Genomic DNA, 15,554 nt, shown 5'->3' on the forward strand with positions numbered 1-15,554 from the left:
GGCTGGCCAAGGGAGGGATGAGGCACCACATTTGGTGCCCTCACCATTAGCACAGACCAGGGAAGGGCAGGGACCACATTTGGTGCCCTCACCATTAGCACAGGCCAGGGAAGGGCAGGGGCCACATTTGGTGCCCTCACCATTAGCACAGACCAGGGAAGGGCAGGGACCACATTTGGTGCCCTCACCATTAGCACAGGCCAGGGAAGGGCAGGGGCCACATTTGGTGCCCTCACCATTAGCACAGACCAGGGAAGGGCAGGGACCACATTTGGTGCCCTCACCATTAGCACAGGCCAGGGAAGGGCAGGGGCCACATTTGGTGCCCTCACCATTAGCACAGACCAGGGAAGGGCAGGGACCACATTTGGTGCCCTCACCATTAGCACAGGCCAAGGAAGGGCAGGGGCCACATTTGGTGCCCTCACCATTAGCACAGGCCAAGGAAGGGCAGGGGCCACATTTGGTGCCCTCACCATTAGCACGGGCCAGGGAAGGGCAGGGGCCACATTCATTCATGCATGTATGCATTATTTCTCTCAATCACACATTCACCTACTCAAAAACTGTTGTGTGAGCACATTTGAAGACGGTGAAGCTGCCATAGAGCTTTTCACAGATCTGGGTTGGAGCTAGTAAGGAAAGAATCAGGAGATAATAATGCAGCCAGAGGGCCAAGTCTGTTGCGGGGGGTGGGGGGGGTGGGGGGGGGGCGTGGGGGGGGGGGGGGGGGGCAGCGCGGACTGCTCAGGAAGGGACAGCTTCAAGATCATCTCCACCTCCCAGCCTCTTCCCAAGCCTAGGCCAGGCATTTAGTAGTTAGGTGACACACTACAGCTTCCCTGGTGACGTTGAGCGGGCAAAGAGAACGGTGATGGTGGTGTGTGTGCACTTCAGGCAGGGCCTTGTAGGGAATGGAACCTAGTCCTGACTGACTCCCAACTCCCAGGCCAAGCTGCGCCTGGAGATGGAGATGGAGAGGATGAGACAGACCCATTCCAAGGAGATGGAGAGTCGTGATGAGGAGGTGGAAGAGGCCCGGCAGTCGTGTCAGAAGAAGGTACGGTATCTGGGCTCTTCCTAGGCCGCTTTAAAGTGAGAGGCTTTGTTTTTCCCCCCACCTTAGCCCCCTGTATTCTACTATTCTGGACCAGTAATTCCTCTCTTGGGACTCGGGTCTTGCTTGAGTCTAGACTCAGGCTTAGCCTTTCAGTCTGTGGAAAAGTTTGGGTCCCTAAAGAACAGTGGCTCCTCAGCTGCCGTGTCAAGGAGCAGCCGCTCACGTACTCCACCGGAGCTGCCTGTGGCTGGCCGGCCACCCTAGCCAGACAGGTCGCCACACTCCCGACACTGTATGGTGTCTACTGGGCTCTAGTAGATGCTTGTGGCCTGCTGACCCTATCCAGCACTCAGCCGTGCCCCGTGGTTCTGGGATGAGGCACAGCATGCGAAGGGGCCTCTCCTGGCCCTGCACAAAAAGGACAATGGGCCTGTGTCCCCATCACTCTGCAGTTAAAACAGATGGAAGTGCAACTTGAGGAAGAGTACGAAGACAAGCAGAAGGCACTGCGGGAAAAGCGGGAGCTAGAGAGCAAGCTCTCCACGCTCAGTGACCAGGTGCGTGGGGACCCCCTACGGCTACCTCGGTCCACTGAACTCGGGATGGGGTGGTGCACTGTAGCGGGGTACCACATCACAGGGATCGACGAGGGGCATCATCCATCATCCAGGACTTTCTCATTAGCCTGCATGATCCGATAGCCTCCCTCCCCGCTCCCCCGCCCGGCAGAGCATCCTTGCTCACTCCATCCCACAATGGAGCTCAGCGCCTTCCTGGATGGTATCCCCTCTAGGTGAACCAGCGGGACTTCGAGTCAGAGAAGCGGCTGCGGAAAGACCTGAAGCGCACCAAAGCGCTGCTGGCGGATGCCCAGATCATGCTGGACCACTTAAAGAACAACGCCCCCAGCAAGAGGGAGATTGCTCAGCTAAAGAACCAGGTACCTTGCTCGGTTGCATCCGCTGTCCCAGGGGTGCCCAGGAAGCTCGTCTGCTCGGCTGTCTACTGCTCACTCGTTCCTCTTGCTGGCTCTTAAGTTCTTAGAAGGGAAGATGGCCGGAATATGAGGACAAGCCACTCAGAGCAGCTAGATTCCCCAGGGCGGGCCTGTGTCTGCCCTACAGCATGGCTGCGAGGCCCTAGGGTGGTATGGCTGGAGCCTCATGCCTGATGGAGGAGAGAGCAATGTGTGCACCACAGCACAGCTGTGGCTCTTAGACTGCCATTCAAGAAGAAAGAGGAAGGGAGCAAGGAGGACGAGGAGGAGGAGGAGGCAGAGGAGGACGAGAATGCCTGAGCCCCTTCACCCCCGCCCCGCTGTGAGCCAGTGCCCTGCACAGCCCTTGTGCCCCAGGGTGTGGCTGATGTTTCTCCCCTGGGTCGGGGCGGCTCTGTGTCCAGCTGGAAGAGTCGGAGTTCACCTGTGCAGCTGCTGTAAAAGCACGGAAAGCAATGGAGGTGGAGATGGAGGACCTGCACCTGCAGATTGACGATATCGCCAAAGCCAAGGCAGCGGTGAGGGGCAGGGTGTCTGGGCAGGGCTGGGCACGGGGGGGGGGGGGGGGGGTAGGGGGGGTGGGGGGGGCGGTGTCGGGAGCTGTCTTCACCCTCTCCACCCCCACCGCCACCCCGCACCTCTCACAGCTCCTCTCATGCCAGACTTCTGCAAGATAGAACACTCTCCCTCCAGCCCCCCTCCCCCGCCCGTCCTCCTCCACTCTGCCCCCCCACTTGGAGCAGAGTCTTGAGAGGGAGGAGGGCTGGCAGAAGAAGGGAGCCAGCCAGGGTACACATCTCCCTGTTAACCACCTGCCTCTGGGAGCTTGGCCGCAGGCCCTGGAATCATAAATAAAGGCAGCTAATGTGGCTGAGGGATGTAAACAGGTGCCTCGAGATTAGCAGAAGCACCGATAAGAGGACAGGATGGCTAGGCTCCCTCTCCCTCCCACTGCCCAGCCCACTGACAAGCCCAAGCGGCAGCTAATTAGGGCTTTTATTTAATGCCTCCCTTTTAATTCCCCACCTCTCCCACGGCCCATCCATCGGCTAAGTAGTCACTCCTGGGATGTGGCCACCGGTACCTCCTCAGGCCAGGAGTCGGGTAGGAGAGGAGGCCGTTGACTTCATGGCCCCTAGTCAGTCACCCTGCTGTTGAGAGATGCCAATCTCCCAGGCTTGATTTATCTTGTGACATTTGTGCTCCTCAGCAGTTTCCAGGTGAGTAATTCAAATGCCTTAATTGTGTTAAAAAAGGCTGTTATAAAATTACCATTTTATTTAAATCTGAGTTAATAAATTTCTTGGCGGAGGCTTCCCCAGCTCCCCACAGCCCAGTAAGAAGATGGATGGGGCAGAGAAGGAGCCAACGCAGTCATTTTGGTTTGGAATTACAGGCTAATAGATTCATTCATTTCCTGAAGCTGCTGGTGCCTGTCTCTTCCCCTCCCCCCAGGCTGGGAGAGCTGGATGACCCAAGAGTGGTCCATCCCCAGGGTGAACAAAATCCAAGCCAGGGGATGTCCTTTCCCCAAGGCCTGATGCGGGCAGAGTGCATGGCAGTCAGGTTGATGTACCGGGATAATGGGTCATTTGTTATGGTCACAATTTTACCTTCTCGTTAGCCTTGAAATCGCTGCCGGAAAGCAGCTGTCATTTAGCACCTAGAAGCCCAGGGTCTGTGTGTCCCACACAAACAGCTGTCCCTCATCTCCCTGCCCAGAACCCGTCAGCCAGCTTTGCTGGTTCTGGAACCCACTCCAACATGCCATCACGTCCTTCCCCCACCGAGAGAGGTGGCATGGGTGACACAGGTTTGGACTTGTCACCCCAGGGCCTGCAGATACAGGCCTGACGCCCTCTGATCTACCCCTGCCTCTGTCCAGCTGGAGGAGCAGCTGAGCCGACTTCAGCGTGAGAAAAATGAGATTCAGAACCGGCTGGAAGAGGATCAGGAGGACATGAATGAGCTGATGAAGAAGCATAAGGCAGCCGTGGCCCAGGTACCCTGCCAGGAATGACGTCATAGCTACCGGCCCCTGGGCTGCCTCAGAGATCCCCGGCTAGACATTTAAAACAATAAAATAAAATAAGCTGGGCGTGGCGCTGCAGGCCTTTGATCTCTGTGAGCTTAAGGCCAGCCTGGTCTACAAAGAGAGTTCCAGGTCAGCCAGGGCTCTTACACAGAGAAACCCTGTCTCAAAACAACAACAACAACAACAACAACAACACAAAACAAAACAAATATGTAGCTCTGGCCACCTGGGACTTACGATGTAGACCAGGCTGGCCTCGAACTCACAGAGATCCGCCTGTCTCTGCCTCTGAGTGCTGGGATTAAAGACATGCTCTGCCACACCTGACTACAGACACGTCTTTGGAAAGACAGAGGTCTAAATGCCCTGGCTGGCAATGGGAAGGGGCTGAATTTGTGTTTTGGGGAAGCCTTTTCCTCATTCTCCCTCTCTTCTCCCAGGCCTCCCGGGACATGGCACAGATGAACGACCTCCAGGCTCAGTTAGAAGAATCCAACAAGGAGAAGCAAGAGCTACAGGAGAAGGTGGGTACCACGGGTTCCCCCCCACCCCCGCCCCGCCCGGGAGTGGGAGCCAGGGGTGGAGCCTTGGTCTCCTAGTGTGGTGGTGGTGGGGTGCATCTCTCTACCACCAGGAAGCCACAGGGCAGGGTGGACTGGCAGGAAGAGCTAGGCTTGGAGCCACATCACCATGGTAGATGCTTTGACTTCAGCTGCCTTGCTTTCACACTTTCATTCCCTCTCGGTCCTTTCAGAAGGGCAACATCAGTGCCAAGTGCAGGGGCAGGTGGGGGTGCCTCTGCTGTGGAGGGCGCGGGGCAGGGAGCTCCTGTCACCCTCCTCTGTATCTCTCCCTGCCTCAGCCTTCTAGTCACCATGGTGACGTGGCGTACCCCAGACTTGCCCCTGCCCTCCCTTTCTGGACTCATTCTGGGCTCAGTTCTTTCTTCTCTTCCTCCCACCCCCCCACCCCCAGATACAAGCCCTGCAGAGCCAGGTGGAGTTCCTGGAGCAGTCCATGGTGGACAAGTCCCTTGTCAGCAGGCAGGAAGCAAAGATCAGGGAGCTGGAGACACGCCTGGAGTTCGAAAAGACCCAAGCCAAGCGTCTGGAGGTGGGCTCAGCTTCGGGCGCCGCCGCTCTGCGGGCCAAGCAACGCTCGCTGCGCTGTTGGCTGGAGCCACGCATGCTCCGAGGGGCTGTGCAAGCCAGGGACACTCCTCAGAGTCCTCTGCCAAGCTGCCAGGCCAGCTGACAGGGTGGGAGCTCCCCACCCACCTGCCTGGCCTGCTCTCTGGGCCCCGGCTGCCGCCAAGCCTGCCTGTTTTACATTCTGTATTCGTGCCTGCTTTCTGCCAAGGGACCAGAGCAGCTTAGCTCTTCGTCTTCATATTTTCCTCTGCCACGCGCTCCCCCTCCTGTCCCCCTCACTCACTCTCTGGTAGGCTCATAAATATGCAGCGGATGGCACCACTGCTCCAAGGGCTGAAGTCTGTTCTTGTCTCGTGGCTCGTTCCTCTTCTCCCCTTCCTTTTTATATTTCTCCCCTCACTTTCTTTCCCTCACTTCTTGCCACCCTTTCCAGCTCTGCTTTTCTCCTTCCTTTTCTATTACCGTCCTACTTCTTCCTTACTCTCATCCAATGTCTTCATTTCTCTCCGTAACCAGCCACCCCCCCTCCCTTTCTCTCCAGGGTTTCTCTGTGTAGCCTTGGCTGTCCTAAACTCCCTTTGTAGACCAGGGTGGCCTCGAACTCACAGAGATCCGCATGCCTCTGCCTCCCAGCGCTGGGATTACAGGCGTGCACCACCGTGCCCGGCTCATTCTTTCTTTGAACTTCCCCTTTTGGTTGGCCTCTTTTCTTTTCTTTCTTTTTTTTTTTTTTTTAATATTTTATTTTATTCAAATTTATGTGCACTGGCGTGGGGGTGTCAGATCTTAGAGTTACAGACAGTTGTGAGCTGCCATGTGGGTGCTGGCAATTGAACCCGGGTCCTTTAGAAGAACAGTAAGTGCTCTTAACCACCGAGCCATCTCTCCAGCCCTAAGTTGGCCACTTTTCATCATGCCTTGATCCCTCCCGTCTCCACAATGGCTTCTTCATACTCTACCCCAGCCCCTTGGTCTTCTGGTCTCCTGTAGCCTGCATGCCCCAGTCCTCCTTGTGGGACAGAGAAAGGTATGACAACGGCGACTCTGAGTGGTCATCCGTAATCCTGTTTGAAGCTCTTCTCCTTCCGAGCTTATGGACATCTTTCCAGGCAGGCTTGGGAACATGTTCATGGTGGTGAATGGAGAGGTCCTCTGTTGCCCCCCACCCCCACCCCGTCCCTCTGTCAGCAGAGCAGGCTGTAGGAGACAGCAGCCAAGGCCAGTACCAGCCTGGACACAGGAAAGAAGTGTGGGCAAAACTCCCAACATGGAAAACCAAGGAGAGCTAGAAGGGGCTGAGAGGCTTATTCTCTGCCCCAGGACTCCAGGGCAGTTGGTCACATTTTGGTCCCCACGTCACATACAGGAAAGGGTTAATGCTGCTGTTAGGGGCCAGAAGAAGCCACTGATGGTGGATGAAGGCTCTGCGGCTGCCACTTGTCACCTTACTTATCTCTCAGGCTGTCCTCAGAGTCCCTTCTACTTAGAAAGGCAATGTTGTGGTTTGGACTCATCAGAGTTAAATTACAAATGACCCCAAGTGACCCTGTAGCCTGGGCCTGTCACTTTACAGACGCAGACTAGTGGCGGTCAGTTGGTGGAACCACACTGGACACTGACTCAGTCCTCCCTCCACACTCTGCCTCTGCTTCAAATCACTTCCTGCTTAGCATCCTACCGCTGGCAGGGAGAACATGTCCATGTTTCTGAAGGAGACAGATTCGGGGGAGGGTGGCGAGAGAGACAGCTCTGCCTGAGTCTTTTAATCAGGTCCTCTCAGTGGAGCCAGCTACCCCTGAACACTTGAGAATCTCTGAAAAACCCCTGATGACCATGGGGACACTTACATGACAGGCCAGCCTCTGCCCAGGTCTCTGCAGTAACAATGGTAACCATAGCCCTTCCTCTTCCGGACTGCCTCCTCCAAAGGCCCCTGGATGCAGGTGTCCTCTCCCCGCTTTGACAGACAGCAAGGGGCTAGGGAGACACATCGGTTGGCAAGGTGCTTTGCATGCATAGATGAGGAACCGAGTCTGCTCAGCATGTATGTAAAAGCTAAGTGTAGCCAGGTGTGCTAGCGCACGCCTTTGATCCCAGCACTCGGGAGGCAGAAGCAGGCGGTTGCTGTGAGTTCGAGGCCAGCCTGGTCTACAAAGTGAGTCTAGGACAGCCAAATCTTCACAGAGAAACCCTGTCTCGAAAAACCAAAGAAAAGAAAAGGGGGGAAAAAAAGCCAAGTGTAGCTGCACTTGCTTATAATCCCAGCCCTGGGGAGCAAAGACAGGAGGATCATCAAGGTTTGCTGGACAGACAGACAGACAGCCTGATGGATGAGCTCTAAGGTCTCAATGAGAGACCATTATCTCAAAGGACAGGATAGATGCTGCCTAAGGAATAATGCAGGTTGACTTCTGGCCTACGCACATGTGCACCTACATACACAGGGAGACACCAAAGGGATGGGGGGGGGGGCGGGGGGGCCGGTAATGGAGGGTTAAAAGTGACCAAACCACTCACATCTCTTAGCCATGACTGAGTAGCAGGGCGAGAGCTTGGCCAGATTTCCTAGTCCAAACCCTGCCCGGTAGCCGTCAGCCTGTCTGCCTGATAACCCACCCGCCCGCTCTGTCTTCTCTCAACCTGCTCACTCAGAGCCTGGCCACCCGGCTCAAGGAGAACATGGAGAAGCTGACTGAGGAACGGGACCAGCGCACTGCAGCCGAGACCCGGGAGAAGGAACAGAACAAGAGGCTCCAGCGGCAGCTCCGTGACACCAAGGAGGAGATGAGCGAGCTCGCCAGGAAGGAAGCCGAGGCCAGCCGCAAGAAACATGAGCTGGTAATGTCCTGCTCCTCATAGGTCCCAAGCTGGAGACCCTCCGAGGCCCATCCCACCCCATGCTGTGTGGGGCACCCTGCGCTGTGTGGGGCATTTCAGTCCCCCCCCACCCCCGCCAAGTCCTGCTAAGTATACACTCATCTCACCCTGGGCTTTGGTGGGGACACGCAAGAGAGTCAAGGGTGGTCCCAGAAGTTTCCATCAGGTGAGGCAGAGAGCCCCCCCCCCCAACCTAGAGTAGCACCAGGGTAGCTCCTGCCTGGCGGGGAGTGACTTGCTGCAGCCCCCTCAGAGATGCTAGGGGACGCTGTGGCCCTCCTGTACACTAGACCCCTCCTCCTAGGAGATGGACCTTGAGAGCCTGGAAGCCGCGAACCAGAGCCTGCAGGCTGACCTAAAGCTGGCGTTCAAGCGCATCGGGGACCTGCAAGCCGCCATTGAGGACGAGATGGAGAGCGACACGAACGAGGACCTTATCAACAGGTGAGACGTAGCAGGGTCTGTGCCATTTCACGCCCAGGTGACCACAGCCATGCTACCGAGTCACCCTCCCTGTGCTAACTAGACCCAGGAGGGAGAGGCTCACAGTGTGGGGGTGGGGCGGGTGGCACGGTCTCCCCTCCCTGGGCTTCCCAAAGCCCTGGCTCTGGTGTTGCCTGCTCCCCATGAGTTATTCCCGCGTTTAGCTGCGTTTCCGGCGGCGCCTGCCCTGCTCTAGAGGGAGCGGAGATTTAAGACCCATGGTGCCTTGTAACCGTGTTAGAGATCTTCTCACATAAAACCCACCCAGGGAATGGTTTTTGGAGGACGTGAGAGAGATTTGTAGACCTGGGGTGAGGAGAAAGTGGCAAATCCAGTGGCCCAGTGGTGTGGGGGTGGGGCCAGCACTTAGGTAGATCCCAGAGTGCACCCCCCCCCCCACTTCCTGTCTCAGGGTCAGGACCTTTCCTATGGGCAGAGCAGGGCAGGGCAGCCCAGGAAGCTTGCTCCTTTGTGGGTGAGTGCTGCAGCGAGGCAGGCCTGGTTCTGAGGGTTCTATTACTCACTTCTACCTGATCTCAGCCAGCCATGATGTCACTTACTGAAGAAAGAGCCACGGAGGCGGGTCCTCCTCAGTTTGTCCACTGATTTCTCCATCCGCTCCTCCTGGCCCCTTGGCCCACCATTTTCTTTCTGTTTCCAGTTTGCAGGATATGGTGACAAAGTATCAGAAAAGAAAGAATAAACTGTGAGGACCAGAGCTATCTGCTCTTTGCCTCTCTGCGTGGGTGTCTAACCATCCCTAACACAGGGTTTCCTGCAGGGGCCCCTGCTGCATGCTGCATGCAGACACAGCCTCCTCACACACTCTCTCTAGCTGGTCTCTAACGCTAACACCGCTGACTGTCCTCAGGCTGGGGCGGAAGTGTGTTCCTAGAAGGCCAGACTGACCCTCGTAGCCCCAGAAGCCAGGATGTGAGGCTTCATTGTCTGGCTAAGTTCCAGCTTCCCCTCTCTGGGAGCCAAACATGGCCACCTGGGCCTATCTCAGGGGTCGGGGGATGGGGTGGGGACATTGAGCGTTCAGGCTGCATCTGCCTGCATGCCTGGGCTCTCTCGGAACCTAGACTGCCTGAAACGGTTGGGTCTGTTGCCTTCCTTAGGCAGATGGGGGCTGAAGGGTCAGTGGCATCTGTTGTGATTACCTTGCTCCCTGAGGGGCACCTGAGGCAGCGGTGGTGGTCTTGGTGGTGGTGGTGGGGAGAGCACATCTGTGTTGGTATGTCTGTCAGGTGGTGGGAGGCCTCGGACATCCGCCCTTCTCTGTCCCCGCTTTCTGGTGGGGGAGCTGGAACACGGTGCGGAAGGGCAGGCCTTCTGGCGGATCTGCTGATCCTCTGTCAAGTTCGACAGGGTTGCTTTTGGAAGTTGTTTTTTCAGCATGGCACTGAATTTCCTCCCTGGCAGGCCTCCTCCCCTGTCCAGGATGGGCTGGCGGCCGTGCAAAGGACTCCGGGAGAGCTAATGATAAATGTAATAGTGTGTAACAGTGATAGAGGGCCGCTGGAGCCCGGTTGTCACACACAATTAATATCCCCTGCCGTTCTGTCTCCGTTTGTTTGTTCCCCCGTGATTCGGCTCCCAGTTAACTAATAGCACATGAGCCTGGACATAAATTGTATTTGACGCGAGGTTTAATTCCGACCATTTAAAATTTCAACTGCCCCCTGAGCCTGCCTGCCCCTGGAGTTTGTTTACGGGCTTGATTATTTAAGGAAGAGAACCTGCACATTGTCTGGATGCTTGCAGCTAAAAGGAAGGTGAGGACAGGCAGGCCAGCATCTTGGCCCACTGGGCTGCTCTGAGTGTTAAGGAAGAAAATTCGTATTCTGGGCCTCAATCTGTCCCTAGTGTGTTCTATCCTGCCATCCTTGGACAGAAGGAACTCTGAGGGCTGATAAAATGTGCATTGAAGATCATATTGTAAGCCATAGTTGGGCGCGCGCGCGCACACACACACACACATACACACACACACACACACACACACACACACACACACACACGCCAGCGTTCACTCAAAGCAGGTGCATGAGAACCTAAGCAGGTCCCAGCGATGGCAGAACGGCTCTCCTTCCTCGGCATCTCCAGGTTATCGAGCGAGCATGCTAAGGCGGGCAGAAAAATAATGTTTCGATTTACTTAGAGATACAGTTGTTATTGCCATAACCTTAATGAAAGCAGTAAACAGTGCGGTATTAAGGGAGATTTATACAGAAACACTTTTAACATGTAGACATAGATTTTGCGATGCACACAGCACCTCCTTTCTAAAGGCAATCAATATGGTTATGAACGGCGGTGATAAATTACAGGCTCTGAAGCTACAGAGGGAGGTTTTTTCCACGGGTGTATAAATCAGGTGGTATTGGCGGTCCATGGGACCCATGCACCACAGTAAATCTGCCAAGCTCGGACGGGCACAGAGCTTGCATTAGTGGTTTGGGGGCTGCCTGCTAAACTCCTGTTTACCCGGGGCATTGGCAGGCCTTGTCTCATGTTATAATTCCGTGTTTGATGGAAGCCCATAAAATATGCCTCTTTGTTCCCCTTTCCCGTGTGCCTGGCTTTCTCGTGGTCCCCAGAACTGTGCTTTCCTCTGATGTGTATGTGTGCCTGCGCGCGCGCACACGCACACATGCCTGGCTTATAACGTGTGTGCCTATGTGGCTATTTATTCAAGAGCATAATTCAGGACCAGGGCGGCTCCCGTTGACACAGATGAAAGGGAATTTATATCAAGGGGAAATCTCAGCCTATCGTAGCAGGGGAATTTTAGGGAGCAGACATTTTGCAGAATTTGTAAAGCACTTGCACTTAGAAAACATCTCCGTGCCCCCACTGCTTTATGAGGAGGTCACCATGACTCTATCCTCAGAATTAGACTCTTTGGGGCTTTCTTTCTTTTCTTTTCTCCCTCCCTCTCTCTCTCTCTCTCTATCTGTTTTGTTTTGTGGGTTTTTTGAGACAAAGTTTCTCTGTGTAGCCTTGGCTGTCCTGGACTCACTTTGTAGACCAGGCTGGCCTCGAACTCATAGAAATCCACCTGCCTCTGCCTCCCGAGTGCTGGGATGAAAGGCGTGCGCCACCACCGCCTGGCTCTTTGGGGCTTTCTTACAGGGGCTGGAGGCTGCCTGAGGGAGGAGTGGGGAGAGACCTGGAGAGTTAGAACGGTGCTCGGAGACTTTCTGGACCCTCTGGGCTTCCTGTGGTTGTTTGGATCTAGATGGCATCAAGAAAGGCTGACGTGTCACCATCTGATGTCGTTCTCCTGCCCCGCTCCCCGCTCCCCGCTTTCTGTCTCTGAGAGCCAGGGATACCTCAGGGTATGGCTGGTATATTGATAACTTAGGTTTGTGTTGCTTGTTAGCAGCTAAAGAACCTTCCAGGTTCAAGTTAGACCAAGGTCATGTGACAGATCCCGTCTTTTGCCTTTTGTCTAGCAGCCTGGCTCTTACAGTGAAGACAGAAAACAGTGGTATCTGTAGCCACAGTCTGAGGCACACACACACACGCGCACATACATGTATTTGTGTGTGTGAACATATGGTTATGGATGGATATGGGCATGCTATATAGCACACACGAGGAAGGTAGAGAGCATTTTACAGTTTCCAGGGGTTGAACTCAGGCCGTCGCAGCCATAGGCCCCTAAGGACTTCTTTTTAACCAAGAGCCATAAGGCTAGGATCGCTGAGTGGATGGCCCGCCTCTTATTCTCCTCTGCCTGGCCAGCTGAGTAGCTTGCTGCTCGTACCTGGGATGGACCAGGTGGTGCCCCCGTGCCCCTGAGGATCATCTCTGCGGCTGTCATACAGTGTGGCCTGCCGAGCGAAGGGAGGGGCACCTTGTGGGGTGATGTGCTCCCTCTAACCTCTCCGTTCTCCCTGACTCACTCATGCGCATGCCACCCGCACTCCATCCCTACCCAAGATGCACCCTGTTGCCTTCTTGCTCTCCATCCCGGCCAGCTAGTGATCCTCACCTGCCTGGCCTTTGCCTACCTTTTTGCTCTCCTCGCCCCAACAGTGAAGGGGACTCGGATGTGGACTCAGAGCTGGAGGACCGGGTCGACGGGGTCAAGTCCTGGTTGTCAAAGAACAAGGGACCTTCTAAGGCAGCTTCTGACGACGGCAGCTTGAAGAGTTCCAGGTGAGCACTTGGCCTCCAGCGGGGAGGGAAGACTATCTCCGCCACCAGTCACGGTGGACTTAGAGCCCAAGGTGCACCCCTTAGGCCGCACGTACACTTCTCTGGCCAGCTGCTCAGCCAGGTAATGCCTCCTGTTTGGGTGTAGGCTCCTGTGTGGGTTTAGCTTCATCTAACTGTTGGTACCTTCAGATGGGGCCCTGGGGGCTCTGGGTCCCAGAGGCCTACAGAGGGCGGTCCTGGTCAGGTCTGGATCCCTCCGTGCTGCCGCGCATGCGCACAGTTCCCAGGGCGGCTGCCTTCTGTCCTCCTCGCTCTCTCCTTTCTCTGTTCTTGCTCTCTCCTTTCTCTGTGCTTCTCATCTCCCACCCCTCCAGGCTTACCTGGAGGTAATCTTGGGGGACCTGCTCCCCTACTTGATAGCCAATCCCACTTCCGCATCCCTCCCTGGCCCATGGCCTTGCGCCCCCTCCCACACGGAGGTCCTTCTTGCTTTCCTGGCCTCCCCAGAGACAGTAGGCAGGCTAGATAGAAAAAGTAAATCTCTCTCCTTTTCCAGCCCCCTCCCCAGGCCCCTTCCCCCAAGCCCAACTCCTCACCACGAGTACCCAGCGGGCCCCCTGTAATTGCTTTAATTTATTCGGCCAAACAACATTTTGCTGTCGCAGATAATGCTGCCTTCCCCGCCCCACTGCCGTTCACCACAGTGTGGCACAAGGCTCCAGGTAGTTGACAATGAAATAAATTGAACTAAACGTTTTAGAGGGGGAAAAGTGATGAAATAGAACAATAGTCTAATTTACATGACATTCTCCATGAAGCTATTTTCACTGACGCAAATTATTTTGCTTCATTTCGTCGGATGCTCTTGCCACCGCCTTGCCAGGGCTGTGCCGTTTTCTCCTCTTCCCTCCCTCCCCCTTTGTCTTTATTTTTGTCAATGCCGCTCTCTCTCCCTTCTTCTCCTCTCCTCTTCTCTTCTCTTCTCTTCTCTTCTCTTCTCTCTCTCTCTCTCTCTCTCTCTCTCTCTCTCTCTCTCGTCATTAATTAACTCTGGGTATCTCCTCCTGGGCCTCCCATTCCACTCAGGACGGCTCTCAACGGCCTCCCTAAGGAGGGCAAGGGGCCAGAGGAGAGACCCGCCTCTGCACTCAGCTCCCTCAGCTACCGCAAGAGGCTCACCCTGAAGGACTCCATCGGGGGCACTGGGGACCAGGACACGCTCCTCACCACCCTGAGTGAGCTTGCCACCTCCCCTGAAAGACCCACCAGGAAGGCCCGTGTGGGCCCCAGGGAGGAAGCTGACCAGGCCCAGGGCAGGAGGTGTGAGGAGGCAGATGACTGTAGCTCCATCTTCTCAGGGGCTGGGAGCCGTACTGGCCGGGGTCTGGAGAAGCGCTGGGGCTCAGACTTTGACCGAGCCTCGACCGTCTCTGCCCCGGTCAGCCGGGCATCCTCAGCCACACGTGGCTCTGGGGAGGATAGGGCTCGCTCCTCGCTGAGCTTTTCACTGTCAGGCTCACCCAGCTCCCGCCGCAGCACATCCAGGCTCGACAACCTGTCGAGGACTATGAGCCCTTCCTGGAACAGGGCCTCAGGCCTGGGTCGGGAGAGCCCCGACTCCCGGCTGTCCCTCGGCCAGAGCTGCCTGGATGAGTGGGATGATGGAGCCAGTGTGGCCCTCACTGAGGCACACTCACAGTTCAGCCATCCATCGCTGGCCCGGAGCCTGTCTGTGCCACCCCAGCCTCGGGGCTCTGCCTCAGCCTCAGCCTCTGTCACCGAGGGCTCCAGCATCAGACCTGTCAGCCGTCACTCCTACCTGGATCCGGATCTGGAGGCTGCCATTAACGAGGTCTTGAGCTACAAACCTGAGCCTTTCCAGCGCAGCAGCCTGGTGCCTGACTCTGAGGATGATGACCGGAAGAGCATCCAGAGTGCCCGGAATGTACCACTGGAGTACCCAGAAAGGAGCACCAGCATCCGGCGCTCTGCCTCTGCCGTGGATGTCTCGCGCAGTGGCCACAAAAGCCGGAGCAAGCATAGGAGCAAACGGAGCAGCCCCAGCACCAGCTCCAGCACCAGCTCCAGCTCGGAAGGTTCCACGGAGCGCAAGCGGCGCAGGAAAGGGCGCTCTCGGAAGAGCAAGAAGAAATCCAAATCGAGAAGAAAGAAAACCGAGACCGAATCCGAGTCCGAGTCCTCATCCTCATCCAGTGCCTCCACAGTCTCAGGCCACAGCCGCTCCAGTGTGAAGAGGGGCCCAACCACAGACGTTGAGGAAACGGGGCAAGCTCCACGGCGGCGGTTGAAGAAGGAAGAGAAGCAGCGAAAAAAAGAAGTCGACAGCCTGATGATGCGCTACCTGTACCGGCCAGAGAGTGACTAGCGCAGTAGGTGCCGCCTGGCCTGGCGTGGAGGCAGCATGGCGTGTCCCACCCTTTGTGAACTAATATCCTCCCTTGCCCCTCCAACCACCACCTCGGGCTCCCACTACATCCTCGTGGGCCTCAGAGAGCCTCCTGGCTACGACTCTACCTGAGCCCTGAGCCCAGTCCGCTGAATTTGCCTGATGATGGTTGGACTATAGCCCCGACCTGTGCTCCCTGAGCCTCCCTAGGCTGTGGTTTTGGATCTAATCTTTACCGTAACTTCAGTAACAAAGGTCTGTTCAGCTCTGTTTTACAAAAAGTTAGGGCTCAGAGAGGCTGTTACCTGCCAAGGTCACACAAACTGGGAAGTCAGGTTGCCAGGAGCCAATGGGAGCTGTTTAATGCCTTTAGC

At 56.0% G+C, this 15,554-nt stretch overlaps 2 protein-coding genes across 24 annotated transcripts in view; one reads left to right on the forward strand and one right to left on the reverse strand.

The window, feature by feature from the left end:
- Window positions 1-12,723, reverse strand: LOC311579008 (uncharacterized protein). 5 transcript variants are annotated; one of them, XM_084749199.1, is made up of 4 exons: window positions 9,767-12,644; window positions 9,164-9,254; window positions 2,005-2,099; window positions 1-632 (listed from the first exon to the last, which is right to left on the reverse strand). In XM_084749199.1, the coding sequence occupies exons 1-4, from the start codon at window positions 9,872-9,874 to the stop codon at window positions 552-554; spliced, it is 375 nt and encodes a 124-aa protein (XP_084605325.1). In that variant the 5' UTR covers window positions 9,875-12,644; the 3' UTR covers window positions 1-551. The 5 variants fall into 5 exon arrangements, 1 of the variants encoding a protein (XP_084605325.1); XR_014773024.1 differs by lacking the exons at window positions 1-632; window positions 2,005-2,099 and adding exons at window positions 2,640-3,294; window positions 7,091-7,220; XR_014773025.1 differs by lacking the exons at window positions 1-632; window positions 2,005-2,099 and adding an exon at window positions 5,214-7,220 and having other exon boundaries at window positions 9,767-10,729; window positions 12,626-12,723.
- Window positions 1-15,554, forward strand: part of MYO18A (myosin XVIIIA) — a 112,694-nt gene that overhangs the window by 91,888 nt on the left and 5,252 nt on the right. For 11 of the 19 annotated variants that reach the window (XM_084749189.1, XM_084749190.1, XM_084749191.1 and 8 more), the window contains 12 exons: window positions 950-1,060; window positions 1,513-1,617; window positions 1,854-2,000; window positions 2,462-2,575; window positions 3,943-4,059; window positions 4,533-4,616; window positions 5,068-5,205; window positions 7,896-8,081; window positions 8,425-8,564; window positions 9,265-9,309; window positions 12,651-12,773; window positions 13,860-15,299. In XM_084749189.1, coding sequence (XP_084605315.1) covers window positions 950-1,060; window positions 1,513-1,617; window positions 1,854-2,000; window positions 2,462-2,575; window positions 3,943-4,059; window positions 4,533-4,616; window positions 5,068-5,205; window positions 7,896-8,081; window positions 8,425-8,564; window positions 9,265-9,309; window positions 12,651-12,773; window positions 13,860-15,159 — 2,610 coding nt within the window. In that variant the 3' untranslated portion in view covers window positions 15,160-15,299. Of the gene's footprint in view, window positions 1-949; window positions 1,061-1,512; window positions 1,618-1,853; window positions 2,001-2,461; window positions 2,576-3,942; window positions 4,060-4,532; window positions 4,617-5,067; window positions 5,206-7,895; window positions 8,082-8,424; window positions 8,565-9,264; window positions 9,310-12,650; window positions 12,774-13,859; window positions 15,300-15,554 lie in introns of those variants that run through there. The other 8 variants (XM_084749183.1, XM_084749176.1, XM_084749178.1 and 5 more) reach the window with 2 other exon arrangements.

The sequence above is a fragment of the Acomys minous genome (genome assembly GCF_964271855.1).
Source record: "Acomys minous genome assembly, chromosome: 12".
Taxonomy (NCBI): Eukaryota; Metazoa; Chordata; class Mammalia; order Rodentia; family Muridae; genus Acomys; species Acomys minous.